This window comes from Brassica napus, chromosome A4, assembly GCF_020379485.1.
Source record: "Brassica napus cultivar Da-Ae chromosome A4, Da-Ae, whole genome shotgun sequence".
Taxonomy (NCBI): Eukaryota; Viridiplantae; Streptophyta; class Magnoliopsida; order Brassicales; family Brassicaceae; genus Brassica; species Brassica napus.
In genome coordinates, this window is record NC_063437.1 from 20,769,256 (window position 1) to 20,790,852 (window position 21,597).

General features: G+C 36.7%; 2 protein-coding genes across 3 annotated transcripts; both read left to right on the top strand.

Moving 5' to 3' along the window:
* The first annotated feature begins 10,090 nt into the window (after window positions 1-10,090).
* On the top strand, window positions 10,091-14,057 carry LOC106391857 (extensin-2-like). Its single transcript, XM_048778754.1, has 2 exons — window positions 10,091-11,511; window positions 11,844-14,057. The coding sequence occupies exons 1-2, from the start codon at window positions 10,236-10,238 to the stop codon at window positions 14,018-14,020; spliced, it is 3,453 nt and encodes a 1,150-aa protein (XP_048634711.1). The 5' UTR covers window positions 10,091-10,235; the 3' UTR covers window positions 14,021-14,057.
* Window positions 14,058-15,957: 1,900 nt separating this feature from the next.
* Window positions 15,958-21,543, top strand: LOC125575122 (clathrin interactor EPSIN 2-like). 2 transcript variants are annotated; one of them, XM_048778755.1, is made up of 14 exons: window positions 15,958-16,186; window positions 16,492-16,596; window positions 16,703-16,754; window positions 16,994-17,073; window positions 17,150-17,228; window positions 17,323-17,406; window positions 17,520-17,665; window positions 17,953-18,264; window positions 18,466-18,507; window positions 18,612-18,710; window positions 18,783-19,015; window positions 19,203-19,429; window positions 19,548-20,640; window positions 20,720-21,543. In XM_048778755.1, exons 2-14 carry the CDS (start codon window positions 16,562-16,564, stop codon window positions 21,265-21,267), a joined length of 3,030 nt encoding a protein of 1,009 aa, XP_048634712.1. In that variant the 5' UTR covers window positions 15,958-16,186; window positions 16,492-16,561; the 3' UTR covers window positions 21,268-21,543. The 2 variants fall into 2 exon arrangements, with proteins under 2 accessions (XP_048634712.1, XP_048634713.1); XM_048778756.1 differs by having other exon boundaries at window positions 16,144-16,376.
* Window positions 21,544-21,597: the final 54 nt, after the last annotated feature.

The following is a 21,597-nucleotide window of genomic DNA, read 5'->3' on the forward strand; positions in this document are numbered from 1 at the left end:
TTTAATATATCGTTCTCTTTCGTTATGCTCTAAATTGAAGCTCATCAACAATGGCCAAATTTTAAATATTGCATTTTTAGTCCTTAAATTTCTCTTTTTTATAATTTGGTCACTAAGTTTTAAAATGTGCAGATTTTTCTTCAATATTTTCTCAGACTTTTAGATTGTGCAAATAAAGACGTATATGCACTAAAAATCTCTAAATGCATCTTAAAATTACATAAATGAACTTAATTAAGATGCTATAAACTATTATAATCATGTTATTAAATTATATGTCAACAAAGTTTTTTTTGTTACTAAATTATATTCCTCTTCACGATCAACTTGAAAATCAATTTCGTAATGCTTTATATAATGATAATTAAGAAATTTCATAGTTTACTGCCACTACATCTTTGAATGCAATCTATCTAATTTCCAAGTGCGTATACATGTAGTGCACACATGTACATAAGTTGACCAAAAAAAAATGTACACATGTACACTAATAGTTATAAACAATTATGCAGTATGTATCCATGTAAATCAAACAAAAAAATGTATCTTAACGTTGTATTCTACTTGTATTGTACATGGCTTTAATAATATCTTAACGTTGTATTCTACCCAATTTCCAAGTATTGTACACATGTACACTACCATATATGTTGTACACATTGACACCTTCAATTTTAATATACACATGTACACTAATAGTTATAAACAATTATGCAAGTATGTATCTAGGTAAATCAAACAATTTTTTTTATCTTAAGATCGTATCTACTTGTACATCGCTTTAATAATGTACTCATGTACACTCGTAAATATATACACATGTATATATATAATTTTTTTGTACACATGTACACATGTATATATGTAATCTTTATGTACACATGTTCACATACATGACCAATAGTAAATTTTGATTATCATGATTATCAAATTATTTTAAGCGTTAAATTTACTAATCAAAAATTTGTGTCTACGTGATTTGTAGTTACAAATATTTTGCAAAAAAAAAACATTAAAATCATGTCACATTATTTAGGAGCATGGTGGTATTTTATGATTTTAATGGTTCTTAATAACATTTTTGTTCATTTACCTCGATTATGTGTGTATCTAGGTGTTTATTACATTTTCCTACATATTTACGTATTGTGGGGGCTGGTTTGTACAATCTAAAAGTTTGGGCTGAAATTGAGGAGAAATCTACACATTTAAAGATTTTGTGCCAAATTAAGAAGAATACAAAAGTACAAGGATCTAAGTTGCAAAAACGAAATTTGGACAGAACTCCTCGGCTTCAGAGATGTGGATGAGACGGAACGACGGCAGAAGCAAAAATGAAACGGAGGACGACGCCGAGTAGAGCTTTGAGACGAGGCTTGGCTGCAGAGATGTGCTGGTCTGTCGAAGTTCTCGTCGGGCTTCAGAGATGTGCGGTTCCGTTGGAGATCTCGTCGGACTTGTTCTGGGCGTCAAGCTATTGTCGGAGTACAACGGAGATGAATTGCAGAGAACGACGTCGAGGAGGAAGATGTTCTGATGATTTCGCGGCGACGAAGGAAAAGACAAACCGCTACGGCTTCTGCTCGAGCTTGGCTGAAGTTCATCGATGGTGACGGAGGAGGGCCAAAAAGTACGGCGAAGAAGAACTGCAGCATAGATGATATGATGCATCCACCATGGATTGAGATACCGAAAAAATGAAATGTGAAGAAGAAGTTTTTAATTTTAATTTTTTGTTTGTTCGTTTCAAATAAAAATAATAATCAACTTAATAAGATGGTAGGACCATTTTAGTTAGATGAATGACTTTAATTGTAATGGTTTGGTTTTTAGTTACAAAAAACTACCCCACTAGCAGAAACTGTCTTAGAATGTAAATAAAACTTGAAAACTGACCTGCAGTGTAAAAAACTCTATTATATATCTATGTTTCGCTAGAAAACATGAAATAAAATAAAGTAAATAGCGACCAAAGATGAGACATATGAGGAAGGCTAAGTTAGTTGTTAGAGGCTGCTGTCTGCATTACGCCGCCGTGGGTCCGACCTACTGTTAAAGTGATTTTGGAAAGTGATTAGTCTCATTCTTGTGTTAGGATGAGACTACAATTCAAATCCTACAGGTCAGTATAATTATCTCATATAATTAATCGATTTTTGGAGTGACTCATACTAAAGACCCTTACAAGCTGATTCTTTCATAATCTGTAGGATTTAGGACTAATCTGATTATTGGGCTATAAATGTAACTAATACAAATGAGCACATGATACTTGGAACTCGCATGAAAAAATGATAACTGATGGCTGCTGATTGCTTCGCGATTTTGGAAACAAAAGTCAAGTCAGCCAAAAGAAGTTACCCGGTTGAGACGGTGGTGGCCTTAAGAATGAATTGACCGTAATGCGGCCATGTGACGCTACAATTAGGCAACGTGGAAGTGAGTATTAAAGTGTATATGTCTTCACTCTGCTGTTTGAGCACAATAATTCCAACATTTTGTTTTTTTATTAATTGTCGAGACATATATGTTGCAACTTTGTTCAAAAATACCATTTTATTTGTTAAATTACTTTTTTAAAGTGGTGAATAGGGGAAGAGTGAAGACTTTTCTCATTTATGTGGTCATTCTTTTCTATTTTTCATAGCAAGGATAATATAGTATATAACGTATTTTGCGTGGTTCATTAGACTATTAATGTGTGAACTTAATAGATGAACGTATTTTGTGGGCTTATTCAGCATCTTCCTTTACAAGTAAAAACAATAGTATAAACCCTAAAAAACTGAAGCTTAACAGTGCCAAAAAATACCCAGTCTGTCACTCACAAACCTTAATAACTATGCTGTGATAACCGATTACTAATGTCAATATATGTTGGCTTACCTTAGCCCAGAATGGGTGTAGTTGCCCCCACTAAAAGTTCGAAGTGAGTCTATTTCCTTTAGAATTTACAGATATCTTGCAGCTAAGTTGGCTAAAGCCTACTCGCCCGGTTCGAATCCCCACTTGGCCTTTTTGTATACTGTTTTTTCTATTTTTTTCTTTTTTGATTTTTCTGATTTTCCTTTTTTTCCATGTGTAATATTTCTTTTTTTCACCTCACGTTCTTTTTTTTTCCCAACTGAATTTTATTAGAAGAAAGGCCGAAGCCCATAATATTTTACAAACACCTAAAGGTCCAAACACAAAGTCGAGAAAAAACCAAACCGCTTAGAGCCCAAGCCCGTTACCCATCCAACCCAAACATCACCGACTCGCGATTCGCCCTACCTCAAGGTACGAACCCGCAACGTCGCCACTCCCGGGAGAACCTACGTCGGAGCACGGACGCGTCTCACCGGCCACTACAGAAGCATGCCTCACCGTGACAAACCTGAGCCCATGACCTCCACACACTCTTCACCGTAACCATAATTTACTCTTGTGTCATCTTTACCGGAGAGATCAATCGCCGGAGCGAGATCATCACCGCCACCGTTCGAGCACACACAAGAGAAACCTAACCGGCGCACGGAACATCACCATCTTGATACGGACACCTCTCTCTTTCACCAACGAGAAGTCATCCATGGATCTCAATCGTCAACGCAAGAAAAAAACATGAAAATCCTAAAACTAATCTAAAGATTAAACAGACAGAAGAGACAAAAGCCGACGAGGCAAGATAAAAGTCGCCTTCACCTTTCGGAGCACGATCCAGCGACGCAGAGTTGAGGGAACCTCCACCTCACGTTCTCTTCCTTTGGATTTTTTGTTCATTTGTTTTTCTCATTCAATTAAAATTTGTTTTTTATTAGTAGGTTTATTCTTTTTTTATGTTAGATATAGTAAATTATTTTAACTGTATTATTTAGTTTCTTTTTTTTTCTAAATGGTATCTTTATTGAAAGATATAAATACATGTAAAATATCAAACAAAAACATTATTAATAAATTTTTGTAATATCTCCACTCAAAATATTTTCTAGATCCACCACTGTTTACACTTATATATATGTGACTAAGATAAACCAATATATATATATGTATTGTTGGCAGTTAATCCGTCCATGCATGTATATAATGTAAACATTGGTCGACTTTTGATGTTGATTTATGTTATTTAACTTCAGAAAGTGTCGGTGAAAATTATCCAACTTATAAGATATACTTTTATTGTCTTTGTTAATCTCTTCGGATAACCGAATCGTATGAGTTCCGTTTTACTGTAAAACTTTTACAAGTCAAAGTATCTTGTTAGTTGAATAACTACTGTTAAGTACGTAAGTATCATTTGTTTTGATTAGCTACTCTCTTGGCATATCCATAGTCGAATAATTGATGTGCTGGATTGGACATCATTACGTGTACGTCCACGCGTATAGTTTGGGATCAAAGTCGCAGATGAATATGTCAATAACTATTTACTAAAACGTTTGTCAAAACCTAAGTTATAGCAATAAACATTGACAATTAACTTTTAATTACGAAAATTTGATATTGTCAGCTGTTGATGAAGAGTCACTAGGCAACTTCATATTTTATATCATATGAAAACTTTTACAGTTTCCTATTTCATAATTATATGCTATCTAATCTCGATTAAGGGTTTTTACATCTTTTAATTTTGATTAGTTAGTGGACCAAATATCAGTTTATTCGTAAAGAATACATAAACGATAAAACGTTTCAGAATTCGTACAGCCAGATATGCTTTTAGGAAAAAAATTATTTACAAATTATGTGAATATATGTAGGTATGTAAGAATGTATATAGTGCACTGGTTCCAAATTTCAACAAAGCCAGCTAGTATATACTGTATTTGAGCTCTTATAAAGGTTTATCTTAAGAGACCATAAACTACTTGAAAATAACTTTCATAATACTGTAGCATATAAGACGTTTCGAGCCTATTAAGCTTCAATATGCTCTAATGAGTTATTTTGCGACTAGTATAATTCGTTTAAAATAAAAAATAAATCTAATCATTGCTTTGGAAAAGTACACGAGACACTATTTGACATATGAATAAGATAGTTTAAACTTTATTAAACTGAAACCCATATTAACGACAGAGGAATATACGTAACATGTGGTGTTTACTTAGTTTTATTTTATTTAACAATTCTTTTGTCTTGTAGGGTTCTGATTGTAGTTTCGTTTTGAAGCAAGCATAATATTGTATTCATATTTTTGTTATAGAAGTATTTCATGTTTCTGTCGTGAAAAAATAATTTTCTATATTTCCATTTTTTTTGGTAATGTGAAATTTATTGATTAGTAAAAGATAGTTCATTACAATAAAATGGTACTATAAATGATAAAAGAAAATATGATAAGCGAATAAATTTTGAATATCGAAGTCGCTATAATACTTTAAAATGAATATAGCCAGTAAGTACGGAATCCTTCTTTGTTATATAGCGACTTGTATAATCGTTTTATTCCTTAAAAACTAATAAGTGAATTAAATTTGATAAATTACATGTAACGATAAAAAAAACACTTAACAAAATCGTGGTCTAAATTAAATATTGTGTTAAGTTATAAAATGAAAATAGTATTAGTACATATAAAGAAGCCAATTGTAATATGATAACCAGGTAGACTCCTTCGAGTTGATTTACAAATGACTAATATTTAATTGTCAAATTGCATATTTTATTTAAGCATGATTGGTTCAATCGATTAGAAACTATTTAACAATTCGACCGTACTATTTGGTAAAAAAAAAAATAGCTCTGATATTATTAGTAAGATGAAAATGTGAACAAAAACAGGTAAATTTGGTGTGGCATAGGAAAAAGTTAACCTAAAAAACATGTTTTTAAGGAGTGTTTGAAAACATGTTTTTAGGTTAAATAAATGTGAAAACTTTTCCAAAAATGTAAAAAAATCATCACGCATAGCATGGTTATGGGTGTGTGCAAAAGCTATATTCGTAAGTTTGGCCCTTTCTTAAATTTCACAAGTAATCAAACGACGTACTTATATACATGTTGATAAAATTCTCAAAGAAAACATATCAAGACGACGATTGCTTTAAGATTATAAATCTAATCTGTCTCTCACATAGTACTTCTCTTGCCTGCACATGATCCCTATACTTGTGTCAGTCTCTGTTATCTGCATTGTAAATATAGACAATGTTATCAACAAAGAAAAATAATCAAAATTCTGAACACTTAAAGTAGTAAATATTAGCTAGTACCATATTAAGTTATTAAATATTAAGTATAGACTCTGAGCTGACATTTTATTTAATTACCAGAGTAAAATCATAACTTCAAAAGGTGTTATGCCGTGTTTAAAATCTTCTACCTTCGAAATTTAGTTTGTTTTTTTATTCAACTGGTAAACCAGATTAATGAAACATGTAATCGGGAAGAATAATTAATTTAATATACTTTTCTATTAAATCATGAGGAGTGCCAATAAATTTTACCATCTTTGTTTATTTTAGCGTCAAATAATCATAAATCAATGTAGTCCAAAATAAACTTTATTTTATATTGATACGTTAAGAAAACATTTATTAAACGTTTCAATCTAAGGCAACTGCCACCCAACATTCTCACAATTAATCGATTATGGTATCACATTTGAGTTCCATAAAATATATTACACTATAATTACGACAGACATAACTTTGAGTAAGGATTGCTAATTCAAATGAAATAAACAAAATAGGGTTGTTGCAAGAAAATTCTAGATAAACGTTACCAAATCAAAAATAATAATTTGAAAACAATCTTGGTAGAGTTCTTTCTTGGCACGCCATTGACAAATGAATAGGGAATCATATAACAATTTAAAGTGCTAACTGGTCCTAATTGCTATTATAGGGCAGCCCGTCTTCTATAACTACAGGGTAGTAAAAAGTAATTCTCAATATTAATACTAAAACGTACATTAATATTATCTTTCAAGGAGCAATCCTACAGCATAGGGTAATAAACTGGCGAATAAAGTTATAAAGCAAACATATAAGTTAAATGATAATTAATAATATTATCATGGTATCAAATTTCCAACACTAATTTCTCTGATGTGACGCTAAACTTACCAACGACGACTCTATTACTAATGAAACTTTTTACCAGATATTCAAAATACATATACATATTTATTTATTTTCTCACAAAAATGTTAAAATTATACTTTTTTTTTGATAACCCGAAATATCCGACGGACCCGAAACCCAATAGACTAGTTCCTTTGGGGTCTCACCTTGCTTATTCTTTGTTCTGGACTACGGGGTGATCGGTTGGGTTTTATCTATCTACTTTAACTTTATTTTTTTTTAAATCACTAAACTTTACCAATCATGCTTTAGCTTTACTTTTCAAAGTTAAAGCCTGCATCAAATTTCTATTAATTTTTATCAATCATGCTTTAGCTTTATTTTTAAAGCTACAGTAAAAAAAATAAAGCAAACATTTTTCTTATGTATTTTAGTTAAAAAAACATATATCTTTCATTTATAGGCTGTAGAAACTGTAAAATTAAAAAATAATCTATAATATCAAATAAATAAGATAATCACATTAAAAAAACATCTATAAATATTTTACTCTAATTTTGGGTGCTTTTAAATTATTGAAATATTTTAAATAATATAAACATTATTTACATATCACATTTTAAATAACAATATAGTTTGATAATTTTTAAAATATTAATATAAATTATTTTAAGTGATAAAATAATAATTATTTTATATATACATCACATATTTCACATATTTTATTTTAAAATACTTGCAGCCTATAGCTTACAGGTACAACAAATTTAACTACAACAAAAGTCTCTGCAAAAATAATCTACAGTAATAACTTTACCGCTACAACCAATTTACTTATATCTAAATTTGTACGACTAACATTCTACATCCACAGTCAAACCAGTCATCACCTAAATTATGGAAATCCTTGGTGTATCACAATTTATCTTATTGGAGAAGAATTGATATAGTTAAAATCCTAGTATATCAAACTTTTGCAACTAATAAAATGAACAACGTAACTTGTTCTTGTCCACCAAATAAAACACTAATATATCCCGGATATGGTCAAATGTATAAATCGAAAAAATATAATATTGTCCCAAAAATTGTATAATATGATTTGAATCACCTATATGCGTATTTTATATACAAGCATTATCCCAAATAACCACATTAGCTCTTACTAATTGACCAGTCTATAGCCTTTTGGTTACAAAATAGTATATCGATAACTGATGGGCAGCCTAAAATCTAAGGAGGTTAGAAAAATACACGTATCAAAAATAAGTACAAAACTTTTGCCTCTTCTTTGGGAAACATAAATTATTATACTTTTTCACGACATAAATTATTGTTTCTTTGCACGATTTAATATTTTCGACCTACATTTATTATAGCAATTCGTAATTATTCCCCGCTTTTTTGCTCATTCTTACTTCTGTCTTTTGTTGTCTTGAACATATAGCAGTAATCTGCATGTTTGTGTGTTATTTCGACAAAATAATATTTTACTGTAATATACTTTTTAATGGGGGGAGTTCCAAAACTGAAACCATATAATCTTCAGATCTTGTGAAAAGTGAAAACCCGTAATTTTAGCCAGATAAGGTTTACATGCATGTGGTCAGCAGCCATTATTAAATTACAGTAGAGAAGGTTCTGAACCTAATCCTTAACTAACAGAATAATTTGATTTAGTTTCGAATTGTTATATATAATTTAGTTGCAATGCGCCAATGCCATTTATCTAATTGTAATTTAATATTTGCTCAGTCTCAAAATAATACATATTTTAGGATGTTCACACATATTAATAAAATATATTAAATATTAGTAGTAAATACATATTTTGTGATTATCTACTTCTCATAGTTTTAAACCAATAAAATTTAATAAATACAATTTTTTGAGTTTAAAATTAATTATTGATAAAAAATACATTAAAATATAAAAAAATATTTTTTGTAACATGTTTTAAATACGTATTTTAAGAAAGTGGAGAGAGTATATTACAAAGTCGCTGGAAAAAAAGGTTTAATTATTTTTTCTTAAAGTTCAAAAGGTTAACATTATTGTGTTAAGTTATTATTTATATTGTTGTCCAAAAAAAGTTATTATTTATACCATTTTAGCCTCATATTAGCAGGCCAATCGTACGACCAAGAAAAAAAGCAGCAATGCCACTGATTTTAATCCCACATGCTATACTTCTCATAATAGAGATTTCACATGCACTCTATAATTACAGTCCAGAAGTGTGAACCGAGTCGACGTGGTATTTTACACCGAGTCACACCACGCGACCTTGCATGTATTATATCACATTTCTTTATGTCACAAATCAAAGTCGTTGTTTAACTTGGTCTATTGTAGTTTAGTTTAATTTGAACTTGGTATCGTAACTCGCTTTCATCTTCATAAACAGCTGTCTCTACCTATTGATGGCGAAGGGTTCTTGTGTCAGCCATTTTAGGACATTTGACTTTACTCATGATCACCATTTTCTTTACTTTCTTTGCTTGTTATAACGTTTTATTTACCGTTCTATATATGTTTTACTTCCATTTGCATGACTTTGAAACATGTAGTAACGTTCTGGCACCATATTGTAATATGCATTAAGGGAAAATTTGTGGTCCTCTCGTCACCCATAAGTTCCACGCACCAACAAGTTCAATGTTTAGTTCTATTTTTCGTGTAATCATTTTTTCCTGCTTAGATACTTTAAAGCTTCAAATTTTACATAAGTTTTAACATTTACAGAATGTCGGTAGAAAATTAATAATATTATCGAAAGTGATTGTGGTAGATGTCATTGTGATTAACATAGCTTAACGGCATCAAATAGTATCATTTATTCTAAAGAATGATTAATAATTATCAATCAGAATTTTGGATTATTTCAATCGGGTGGTTGAAGATTAGTTTTCTAACACAGTGGAAATTTCATGATATTTTATATTTAAATTATAGAAGTTACAAAACCAATAATTGCCAGCTAATAGCGAAATTAAAATAACAAAACAATAGAAAAAGAGACGTAAATATTGAATCGGTCCCTTATGAACAAAGGCCACCACAAATGACTACGTTTCTCCGCTATAAAACAACTCTCTTCCATGCAGAAACACATTCAATCACTTCTTCCTCATCTTCTTCAAACATTACACACTTTCTCCATTTTTTTCTTCCACTAATAATTTGGAGAAAAGCCTTAGTAGCCGGTTAAAATATCCGGTGAAAACAATGGCGACTCCAGCATGGAGTCATGCCAGGGGTCAATGGGTAGTAGCCATTTTGGCGTTACTTGTTGGCTCGGCAATCGCTACTGAACCTTACATTTATAGCTCTCCTCCACCACCGTATGAGTATAAATCTCCACCGCCTCCGGTTGCGTCTCCTCCACCTCCTTATGAATACAAATCTCCTCCCCCTCCAGTTAAGTCCCCTCCACCACCGTATGAGTATAAATCTCCTCCTCCTCCTGTTAAGTCTCCTCCACCACCTTATTACTACCACTCTCCACCACCACCCGTGAAGTCTCCTCCCCCTCCATATGTATACCACTCTCCTCCTCCTCCGGTTAAGTCTCCTCCACCACCGTATTACTACCACTCTCCACCACCACCCGTGAAGTCTCCTCCCCCTCCTTATGTCTACCACTCTCCTCCTCCTCCGGTTAAGTCTCCTCCACCACCGTATTACTACCACTCTCCACCTCCCCCGGTGAAATCTCCACCACCACCGTATTATTATCACTCTCCTCCGCCTCCGGTGAAATCTCCTCCTCCTCCTTATTACTATCATTCTCCACCTCCTCCCGTGAAATCTCCTCCACCACCATACTACTATCACTCACCACCTCCTCCAGTGAAATCTCCACCACCACCATACTACTACCATTCTCCACCTCCTCCGGTGAAGTCTCCTCCACCACCGTACTACTATCACTCTCCACCCCCTCCGGTGAAGTCTCCTCCACCACCGTACTACTATCACTCTCCTCCTCCTCCGGTTAAGTCTCCACCTCCACCTTACTACTACCACTCTCCTCCTCCTCCGGTCAAGTCTCCACCACCACCGTACTACTACCACTCTCCTCCTCCTCCAGTCAAATCTCCACCACCACCGTACTACTACCACTCTCCTCCTCCCCCAGTTAAATCTCCACCGCCGCCATACTATTATCACTCTCCACCACCACCGGTCAAATCTCCTCCACCTCCATACTACTACCATTCACCGCCTCCTCCGGTGAAATCACCACCTCCACCTTACTATTACTCATCTCCACCACCACCAAAATCTTACCCTCCACCATATTACTACTCATCTCCACCACCACCACCAAAGTCGTACTCTCCACCATACTACTATTCATCACCACCACCTCCGGTGTCATACCCTCATCCTCACCCACACACACATCCACTTGTCTTCAAAGTTGTTGGTAAGGTGTACTGTTACAGATGTTATGACTGGACATACCCTAAAAAGTCCCACGATAAGAAGCATCTCAAAGGTAACTTATAAGTCTCCCCCACGTGTTCAATAATAAATTCTAATCTTAGCAAATTCCTTAACTAATTTACATAATTTTATCTTGATGCTTATAGGACTTAAATAATTAACTAGCATATATGTATTGTAAAGTACTAGTAGTTGCATGTGATCTAGATTTTATTTTTATTAGTGGAGAAAAGAAAACGAGATTAAGTCAAGAAAAAGACAAGAATCTGTTATTGACAAACAATCCAAAGAGATCGAACAAGCAAAATCGATTTTGTAGATATACCAACTAAAAGGACATCAAATGATATTTTTAAATTTTAATAATTTGTTTTTGTCATATAGGTGCTGTTGTGGAAGTGACTTGCAAGGCCGGTGACAAGACAGTGAAGGCATACGGAAAGACCAAAATCAACGGTAAATACGCAATCACCGTTAAAGGATACAACTACCGTAAATACGGTGGCGAAGTCTGCACGGCCAAGCTTCATGCTCCTCCTAAGGGATCGCCATGTAACATTCCTACAAGTTACCATATGGGTAACAAAGGTGCAAAACTCCATGTGAAATCAAAGACAAAGTACGAGGTTGTGCTTTATGCTAAGTCCTTTGCTTATGCACCGAAGAAACCTTATGGTGAATGCCACAAACCGGCTCCTTACCATCCTCCATACTATTACAAATCTCCACCACCACCGTCTCCGGTTTACTACTACAAGTCACCACCACCACCGGCTCCAACCTATGTCTACAAGTCTCCACCACCACCAACTCCAACTTATGTCTACAAATCACCACCTCCACCAACTCCGACTTACGTCTACAAATCACCACCACCGCCAACTCCGACATATGTTTACAAGTCACCACCACCGCCAACCCCGACCTATGTTTACAAATCACCACCGCCACCAACCCCGACTTATGTCTATAAATCTCCACCACCACCAACCCCTACTTATGTCTACAAGTCACCACCTCCACCAACTCCTACTTATGTATACAAGTCACCACCACCTCCAACCCCAACATATGTTTACAAATCTCCACCACCACCAACTCCAACCTATGTTTACAAATCACCACCTCCTCCTACTCCGACCTATGTCTACAAGTCACCGCCTCCTCCCACTCCAACGTATGTTCACAAATCACCACCCCCTCCAACGCACACTCCTACACCATACTACTACCACTCTCCTCCACCACCAGCAAAATCTCCTCCACCTCCATATTATTATCACTCACCACCACCACCCGTCAAATCCCCACCACCTCCATACTACTACCATTCTCCACCACCTCCGGTCAAGTCTCCTCCACCACCATACTACTATCATTCACCACCTCCTCCGGTGAAATCTCCTCCTCCTCCTTACTATTACCATTCTCCACCTCCTCCGGTGAAGTCTCCTCCTCCACCTTACTACTACCACTCTCCACCTCCTCCGGTGAAGTCTCCACCCCCTCCTTACTACTACCACTCCCCACCTCCTCCAGTGAAGTCTCCACCCCCACCTTACTACTACCACTCTCCACCTCCTCCGGTGAAATCTCCTCCCCCTCCTTACTACTACCACTCCCCACCTCCTCCCGTGAAGTCGCCACCCCCTCCTTACTACTACCACTCCCCACCTCCTCCGGTGAAGTCTCCTCCTCCACCTTACTACTATCACTCCCCACCTCCTCCGGTGAAATCTCCACCACCACCATACTACTACCACTCACCACCTCCTCCGGTGAAATCTCCACCACCACCATACTACTACCACTCACCACCTCCTCCGGTGAAATCTCCACCACCACCATACTACTACCACTCACCACCTCCTCCGGTGAAATCTCCTCCTCCACCTTACTACTACCACTCCCCACCTCCTCCGGTGAAATCTCCACCACCACCATACTACTACCACTCCCCACCTCCTCCGGTGAAATCTCCACCACCACCATACTACTACCACTCACCACCTCCACCAGTGAAATCTCCACCACCACCATACTACTACCACTCCCCACCTCCACCGGTGAAATCTCCTCCTCCACCTTACTACTACCACTCACCACCTCCTCCGGTGAAATCTCCACCACCACCATACTACTACCACTCCCCACCTCCTCCGGTGAAATCTCCACCACCACCATACTACTATCACTCACCTCCCCCACCAGTGAAATCACCTCCACCACCTTACTACTACCACTCACCACCCCCACCTGTGAAGTCTCCTCCTCCACCATACTATTATCACTCACCACCCCCTCCAGTCAAATCTCCACCACCACCATACTACTACCATTCACCACCTCCTCCGGTGAAATCCCCACCACCACCGTACCATTACAACTCTCCACCCCCTCCAGTCAAATCTCCCCCACCACCTTACTACTACCATTCACCACTTCCTCCAGTGAAATCCCCACCACCACCGTACCATTACAACTCTCCACCACCACCAGTAAAATCTCCCCCACCTCCAGTCTACATCTACGCTTCTCCCCCACCTCCTACCCATTACTAGGCTCGTCAAACTCAACAAAATTTCCACATTATTCAAGTAAGTTCCAACCCTCCAATACTTTCAATATGCTCCATATCCATTTCGATAAAACTTTCCACTAAAATCTCAGTTTATTATCTACACAGGTTTTCTTTTTAAAAATGAAATAAAGGAAGGGTCAAAGTCAAAGATGAGAAGAAGTGAACCAAATAAGGATCGTCTCGTGGAAACCATGAACAATACATCTCCAACAATGATCCACATCACTTCCTCTTCTTCAGTGTCGCTCATCTTCCACTTCTGCATTATCATCTTCGCGTCTTCATCAAGTCGGATTGTTTCCAAGACCCTTTTAGATCGTATCATAGTACTCTTCTTTGTAACCTTGTGTTATCGTTATTTATTTGTTGTGCATACATTTTCTAAATATTTTTTTACATTAATGTAATGAGTGAGGTGTTAGCAAATAAAAAAAATGTCCAGTTTCGTGTTTCTTAAGATTGTTCGTTGTTTTAACGTTATTTTTATATTTTTGAAACATTAAAGTTTGAAAGACATTCTGGTGATGAGTTGGTCACGACATATATCGTTGCTTCAAACGCTGGAAAGTGAAAATAAGAACATGACAACATCTTTGCGATCTGATAGGCTTATTAGTTAATTATGTTGTGGAGTTAGTCAGATAATCACTTTCGTTCAACTAATTTCCACCTGTTTGTTTTTCTCGCGCGACATTGACTGTTGAACTATACATTTGTGAAAAACACCGATGAAAAAAAATCAAATTAAAACAAATTTTGATAGAAAATTACGAATCTAAAAATTGAAATGAATTGATAATTTGATTAAAAAAACTTAATCGAATATAGTTTGTATACTTTGTTAAACCAAAAACACATTTAAAAAAAACAGGAACTAGAATACTTGTGACAAAAGAAAAGGGACTAACATACACGTGAAGTGGTTGTAAATTGGGCTTTAGATAAGTAATAGCTGAGCTGAGGCCCATTACTAAACGTATTTGTCCACGGGTTTTGTCACCGTCACTTTTTTTTGTGGGTTGGTGGGTGGGAATATGATACATTGATGATTCTCTAATCATTTATCCCTATTAATCAAAGTAAATATAAATGAAGCTATAAAACCCTAAATTTTTCCTTGCTTTCAACAGTAATTAAATACTCCCTCCTTCCTTTTCTAAAATTAATACTCCCTCTGTTTTTATTTGTAAGTAGTTTTAGTTAAAAATATGAATATTAAGAAAACTTTTATTTTTAATAAAATAGTATTTAATATATAAATTCAACCAATAATAATAAAAATATAAATTATTTGATTGGTCACATAACATGTTATGTAATAAATGTAAAATGTGCTTTGGATTATGTAAACATCTTACATTGTGAAATAAATATTTTTTCCTAAAACTATTTACATATCAAAACAGAGAGAGTATTTTTTTGACTTTTCATGTTTATTAAGAATATAATAAATAAATATATATATAATTTAATTTAAAATTTATTTTTAATAGACTTTCCAATAACTATCTGCCAATAAAATTTAATCAATTCAAATATTTATAATAAATATTTTTTAAAAGTATATAAAATACTTTAAAAATATAGAAAATCAATTTTTATGAAATAAGAAAAAACTCTAGAAAATCTTATTTTCGGGAATGGAGGGAGTATTTAAATATCTTTGTACTATATTAACGAAAATGAAAATAAGCATATACTGTATATAGATTTCCAAATTGTAAATTTGAATAAAATACTGTATTCCACTTGAGATTCAGGTATAAAACGTGGTGACAACAAAGTAATAATTGTGTTAGCCTACAAATTAAAAAAAAAAAGAAAAAGGAAAATGAAGAAGAAACAGGTGTGATGTTAAATAGAGAGTGATTACTGATTAGGAGTCCTCCTTAATATTCTGCGAGTTAATCGCGCTGTCTTATCATTTTTATTTCCACCTTTTTATTCTTTTTTATTAATTAATTAATTTTTTATTAGTAATTGAATGTTCTCTTCTGGCTGGCTGGCTGCTGTGTGTTCGTTCTCCTCTCTCTCTCTCTCTCTAGACCCGCAATTTTAGAGAGAAGATTGATTGATTGAGAGCTGAAACGCAGAAGGATCACGATCTGCTATCGCCGCTTCGTCTTCTTCTTCTCATTTCTCGCAGGTACGATCCAGCTGTTTTGGGAGATTAGATTCAATGTTTCCGTATCGGTTTCATCAGATCTGTGTGTGTTTTGAATTTTCGAGCTTGATCGAATTGTGATTGAGAGTCTGATGATAATGTTCAAAGTTGAATCTGAACGAAGAAACAATTGATCAAGGCTTATTCCTCCATTGATATTTGCTCTCTTACGGTTTGTGTTTGTTATTATTGAATTCATCTTCTTCTCTTTGTGTTTCTCTTCATTGCCACGTCATCTTTTTTTTTTGCTGGTGGTTGGTTTCAATTTTATGACTTGTTTGATACAGTTGACAGCAAAAAGGTGAAGTTTTTGCATTTGTTTAAGAGCTACTTATTCCTGCTGGGACACATACCAAGATGAAGAAAGTATTTGGTCAAACTGTTAGAGACCTGTAAGAACTATAATCCCCTGGAACTGGAACTGGACCTGAATGAATATTTACAATGGTTTGTTTATTTTTTACTATTAACCATGTTTGATTGTTTTGTTTTTTTTAGCAAGAGAGAGGTCAACAAGAAAGTGCTTAAAGTGCCTGGAATAGAACAGAAGGTAAAAGGATACTCTTTGTAGCTTCTTCTCTGTTTTTCTTCTCACATTGAAATTCTGATCAAACTGAGATTCAGGAGCTGTTTGAGTTGATCAATTTCGTTACTTTTCTTCCTAAAACTAGACATTTTGATTAGTTACGCTTATCTATGTTGCATTCCTCATCTGGTTATGGAATTTGAAGCGAGAAGTCCAACATAGTTTCATGTTGTTTCTCACCTCTTCTTCTTCTTCCTATTCAGGTTCTAGATGCTACTAGCAATGAGCCATGGGGTCCTCACGGATCACTTCTTGCTGATCTTGCGCAAGCTTCCAGAAATTAGTAAATACAACCACCTTTCAACTGCTGTATTTAGCTGTAGTTATGACATCACACAAGAATGTTACTTCTCTTGCAGCCATGAATACCAGCTGATCATGGGGGTCCTTTGGAAACGACTTAGCGACACTGGAAAGAACTGGCGGCATGTCTATAAGGTACCAATATATTTGGTGACTTATTCCCTGTTTATATTTTTGTAGCAGTGAATGATACACTTTCCTTCTGCTTTACCTCTTCTGTCCTTTTCAGGCTTTGACAGTGTTGGAGTACATGGTAGGCCATGGGTCAGAACGTGTTATAGACGAGATTCGAGAGCGTGCATATCAAATTTCGGTAATGACCACTCTGAGTACACTGCTTTTGAAGTATTCAGCATCAATAGAATCCTTCCATGCTATATCTCAGCGGTTGACTATCTTACGCTATGTCCATTTTCCATGTGGCAGACATTATCCGATTTTCAGTATATTGATTCCGGTGGTAGAGATCAAGGAAGCAATGTTAGGAAGAAATCACAGAGTCTGGTGGCGTTGGTTAATGACAAAGAAAGAATAGCTGAGGTCAGAGAGAAGGCTTCTGCTAACAGAGATAAGTAAGTTTGCTTGTAATTATCTTCTTTTCCTGAATTGCTCATTTGCTGTAGTTTCCTCTATGTGTTAGCCTCGCTTGGCACTTATTGAATTTCATGTTTCTAGTGGCCTTGCAACTGTTATTATGCCTCATAGTAGTCTATCAATTTGTAGTGGTGATATTTAAAAGGATTAGCTCCTGACTTTTGAAAGTTATTCAATTCTCAGAGATAAAAAGTTACAGATCTTTGGGTTCATTTTAAAACTGCTTCATGAGCTGAACATCAATCTGACATTAATTTTACGACAGGTATCGCACCTCAGCACCAGGTGGGATGTATAAGCCTTCAGGAGGATATGGTGACAAATATGATTACGGATCCCGGGATGAAGAGCGAAGTAGTTATGGAAGAGAGAGAGAATATGGTTACAGGGATGATGATAGAAATAGCCGTGATGGAGATCGTCATTCCAGAGACTCTGAAGACCGGTATGGGAGAGATGGAAATAGGGAAGATGATTACAGAGGAAGGAGCAGAAGTGTTGATAACTTCCAAACTGGTTCGCGAGGTAGGAGTTCAGATAGGGAACGAACGTTTGAGGATGATGGCCATTCATCAAGGTATGTTGATTTGGAGTTTCAACTTGCCTCTAGACTTGATCTTAAAAAGAAGGGAACAATTTTGAGATTTAATCAATACCACTGGATGACATATTTGTTGTAAATAGTAGCCTAGCAGTACTTGATGTCAAAAAGTATGTTTCGAGCATCTTCTTAGCTTAGTTCTACTTATACATTGAAACATTCCTCTTTATTGTGTAGGGGTAGTGGTGCTAGAGCTGATGACAATTCTCAGGATGGGAGGTAATTTATGATGTCTTTTGCTGAAGTTTGAGCTTTTTTCTTATTGTATTAAGTTTTGTAGACTTATGTCAACTCATATCATCTTTCTTCGGGACATATGACAGAGGGCAGCTCCAGAGGAAGTTTTCTGAACAAAATATTGGTGCTCCACCTAGTTATGAAGAAGCTGTCAGTGACTCAAAGAGCCCTGTATATAGTGAAAGGTGATAATTCTCTACAATGCAGATTCAGAGCTACCTTGGTTTTATTGGTTCTGATGAATCATTTTGTGCCAGGGATGGTGGGGAGACCCCACAAGTTGCTGCTCCAGGAGTTGCTTCTCCTCCTCCCCCACAAACTGCTTCTCCAGGAGCTGCTTCTCCTCCTCCCCCACAAGTTGCTGCTCCAGGGGCTGCTTCCCCTCCTGCTGGAAGCAACACAAACAATAATTCTGCTGCTTTTGCTAATGAATCTTCTCCTCAGAAATTTGAGGCCTTTGATGAATTTGATCCACGCGGTGCATTTTCAGGTACAGAGGTCTCATAGTGTACATTTCTTTAGCTCCTAGTTTGTTACATCTCCAAATTTTTCTTTGCCTTTCAAACTTCTCTACTCCATAAAGATTAATTCTCATTTTTCGTTTGTTTATTATATTGTTATCCATAAAACTCTCTCCGTGTTCCGAGTGTAAGTCATGTGTTTTGTTTCTTTTCCAGCTGGCCCTCCAGCATATGCATCTGCAGACGGTGTTTCAGCTCCTCCAGCAGTTGCTTCTACATCTGCTCCTCCCACCTCAAACAGTGTTGAGATGGACTTACTTGGCTCCCTTGCAGACGTATTTTCATCAAATGCATTGGCCATTGTCCCGGCTGATTCTACGTCTGTTGAAACCAATGGACAACCAAATGCTCCATCGTTTTCTACATCTCAGCCATCAACTCAGGTATTTGATACAGCGGTTAAGCAGCTAGTTGTACTCGGAGATTTTGACTGTTTCTTAAGAGGATGCCTTTTTTATTTGTACAATTTTGATTATTAAAAATTCTCTTTACATTGTACAGACATTTGATGACCCATTTGGTGACTCTCCTTTCAAAGCCTTCACTTCAACGGACACCGACTCAAACCCACAGCAGAGCTTTGGAGCTCCTTTCCAAGCAACACCACCAGCCTTCACCTCGGAGGCCTCACATACTGATAGTGCTCAAAACTTTGGCTTTGGGGACTCATTTTCCGCTGTTGCCAATCCTGAACCTGCTGTTCAGAATGTGCAACCTCCATCAAACCCACAAGATTTTCCCCAAGATCAGTTTGACACATCTCAAAGTGATATTGATATTCTAGCTGGCATTCTCCCACCATCTGGTCCTCCACCTTCACTCCCACAACAACCGGGTGCCTCAGGACCAACATCTCAGTTTCCTCCGAGCGGAAACAACATGCACGAGGGATATCATCCTCAGCCGGTATCCTCAGCTCCAAACATGCCTGGACAAACTCCATTTGGGCAAGCTGGTCCTCCAGCTTCACTTCCGCAACAACCGGGTGCCTCAGTAGCAACATCTCAGTTTCCTCCCAGTGGAAACAACATGTACGAGGGATATCATCCTCAGCCAGTATCTTCAGCTCCAAACATGCATGGACAAACTCCATTTGGGCAACAATATAACATGGTTCCTCCTCATTCACAAAATATGGGTGGAGCCACGCCGTATAACAGTGGAGGCTTCATGCACCAGCCTGGCTCAGCCAGTTACAATCCTGGAGCAGTAACTTCGCACCCTACAAGCGAAAGCTTCCATCCACGACCAGTTGCTGCCACTTCATCGAGCTCACAGACTCCTTACTCTAACCCCAGTGGACCAGCTGGTCAGTTCATGGGACACCAGGGTCATGGAATGCCGCCTTCCCATGGTCTACAAAGAACTCAATCCGTGCCTGTTAATATGCAAGGGAACCACAATTTCATGGGAGACATGTTTTCACAAGGTGGACCAACAGGCTCCTTGACGTCATCGTCCTCTCATCAAGATCTCACACCTTTAACAGGAGCTATTGAGATTGTTCCCCAGCCTCAGAAAAAGTTTGAGCCAAAATCATCTGTCTGGGCAGACACGTTGAGCAGGGGGCTTGTTAACTTTAACATCTCTGGACGTAAGTGAGAAAAAAAAAAACAATAAACCCAGTTTGGATAACTTTCTAACATCAGTTTTTGTTTGCTACTTATGTGCAGCTAAAACAAATCCTTTGGCAGACATAGGAGTTGACTTTGAGGCGATCAACAGAAGAGAGAAGCGGCTAGAGAAACCGACAAACGCACCAGCACCAACATCGACTATCAACATGGGTAAAGCTATGGGCTCAGGAACTGGCTTAGGTCGTGCTGGTGCAAATTCTATGAGACCTCCACCAAATCCAATGGTAGCTTCTGGCATGCCCATGGGTGGGGGAATAAACGTTGGTGGTTATGGAGGTATGAACCAAAACCAACCCATGGGCGGTATGGGAATGGGACCAGGCATGAACCAAAACCAACCGATGGGTGGTATGGGAATGGGACCAGGCATGAACATGAACCAAAACCAACCCATGGGTATGGGAATGGGACCAGGCATGAACATGGGAGGTGGATATGGCCAAGGCTATCAGATGCAACCACAACACCAAGGGATGGTACCTGGTCAGAACATGCCAGGCAACAACAACAACAACTATAATCCGATGATGGGTCAAGGCGGTTACAATCCTCAACAACAACAATATGGTGGTGGATACAGGTAAGATGAAGCCAAACCACTACACACTAGACTCTCCACTTGTAAAATCAAGAACAGAGGACACTCTAACTCTGTTCTTCTCTCTCTCTGCTTGTTGTGAAATTTGTACTGGTGAGAGTGGCGGACCTCCCTCCGGTCTGTCCTTTTTGTTATATGCGTATTATAAATTGATATATACACATTTTCTTCTCTATTTTGTTTTATTTTTGGGTTTCACGTATTGAATGTGTAAAAACATTTTCCCTTCACGGAACAAATAAAAATATTTTACTTTTCTTCACTTCCTTTCATTCCAAAAGGACTTGGATTCTATCACTTCCAGTGTCGTTAAAGT

What these genes read in the sequence shown, in the direction of transcription:
- LOC106391857 (XM_048778754.1), top strand. Translation starts at nt 10,236, where the DNA reads ATGGCGACTCCAGCATGGAGTCATGCCAGGGGTCAATGGGTAGTAGCC. An exon ending in CGATAAGAAGCATCTCAAAG is followed by an intron (nt 11,512 to 11,843) that starts GTAACTTATAAG and finishes TTTGTCATATAG; the next exon opens with GTGCTGTTGTGGAAGTGACT.
- LOC125575122 (XM_048778755.1), top strand. Translation starts at nt 16,562, where the DNA reads ATGAAGAAAGTATTTGGTCAAACTGTTAGAGACCT. An exon ending in GGTCAAACTGTTAGAGACCT is followed by an intron (nt 16,597 to 16,702) that starts GTAAGAACTATA and finishes TGTTTTTTTTAG; the next exon opens with CAAGAGAGAGGTCAACAAGA. An exon ending in AGCGTGCATATCAAATTTCG is followed by an intron (nt 17,407 to 17,519) that starts GTAATGACCACT and finishes TCCATGTGGCAG; the next exon opens with ACATTATCCGATTTTCAGTA.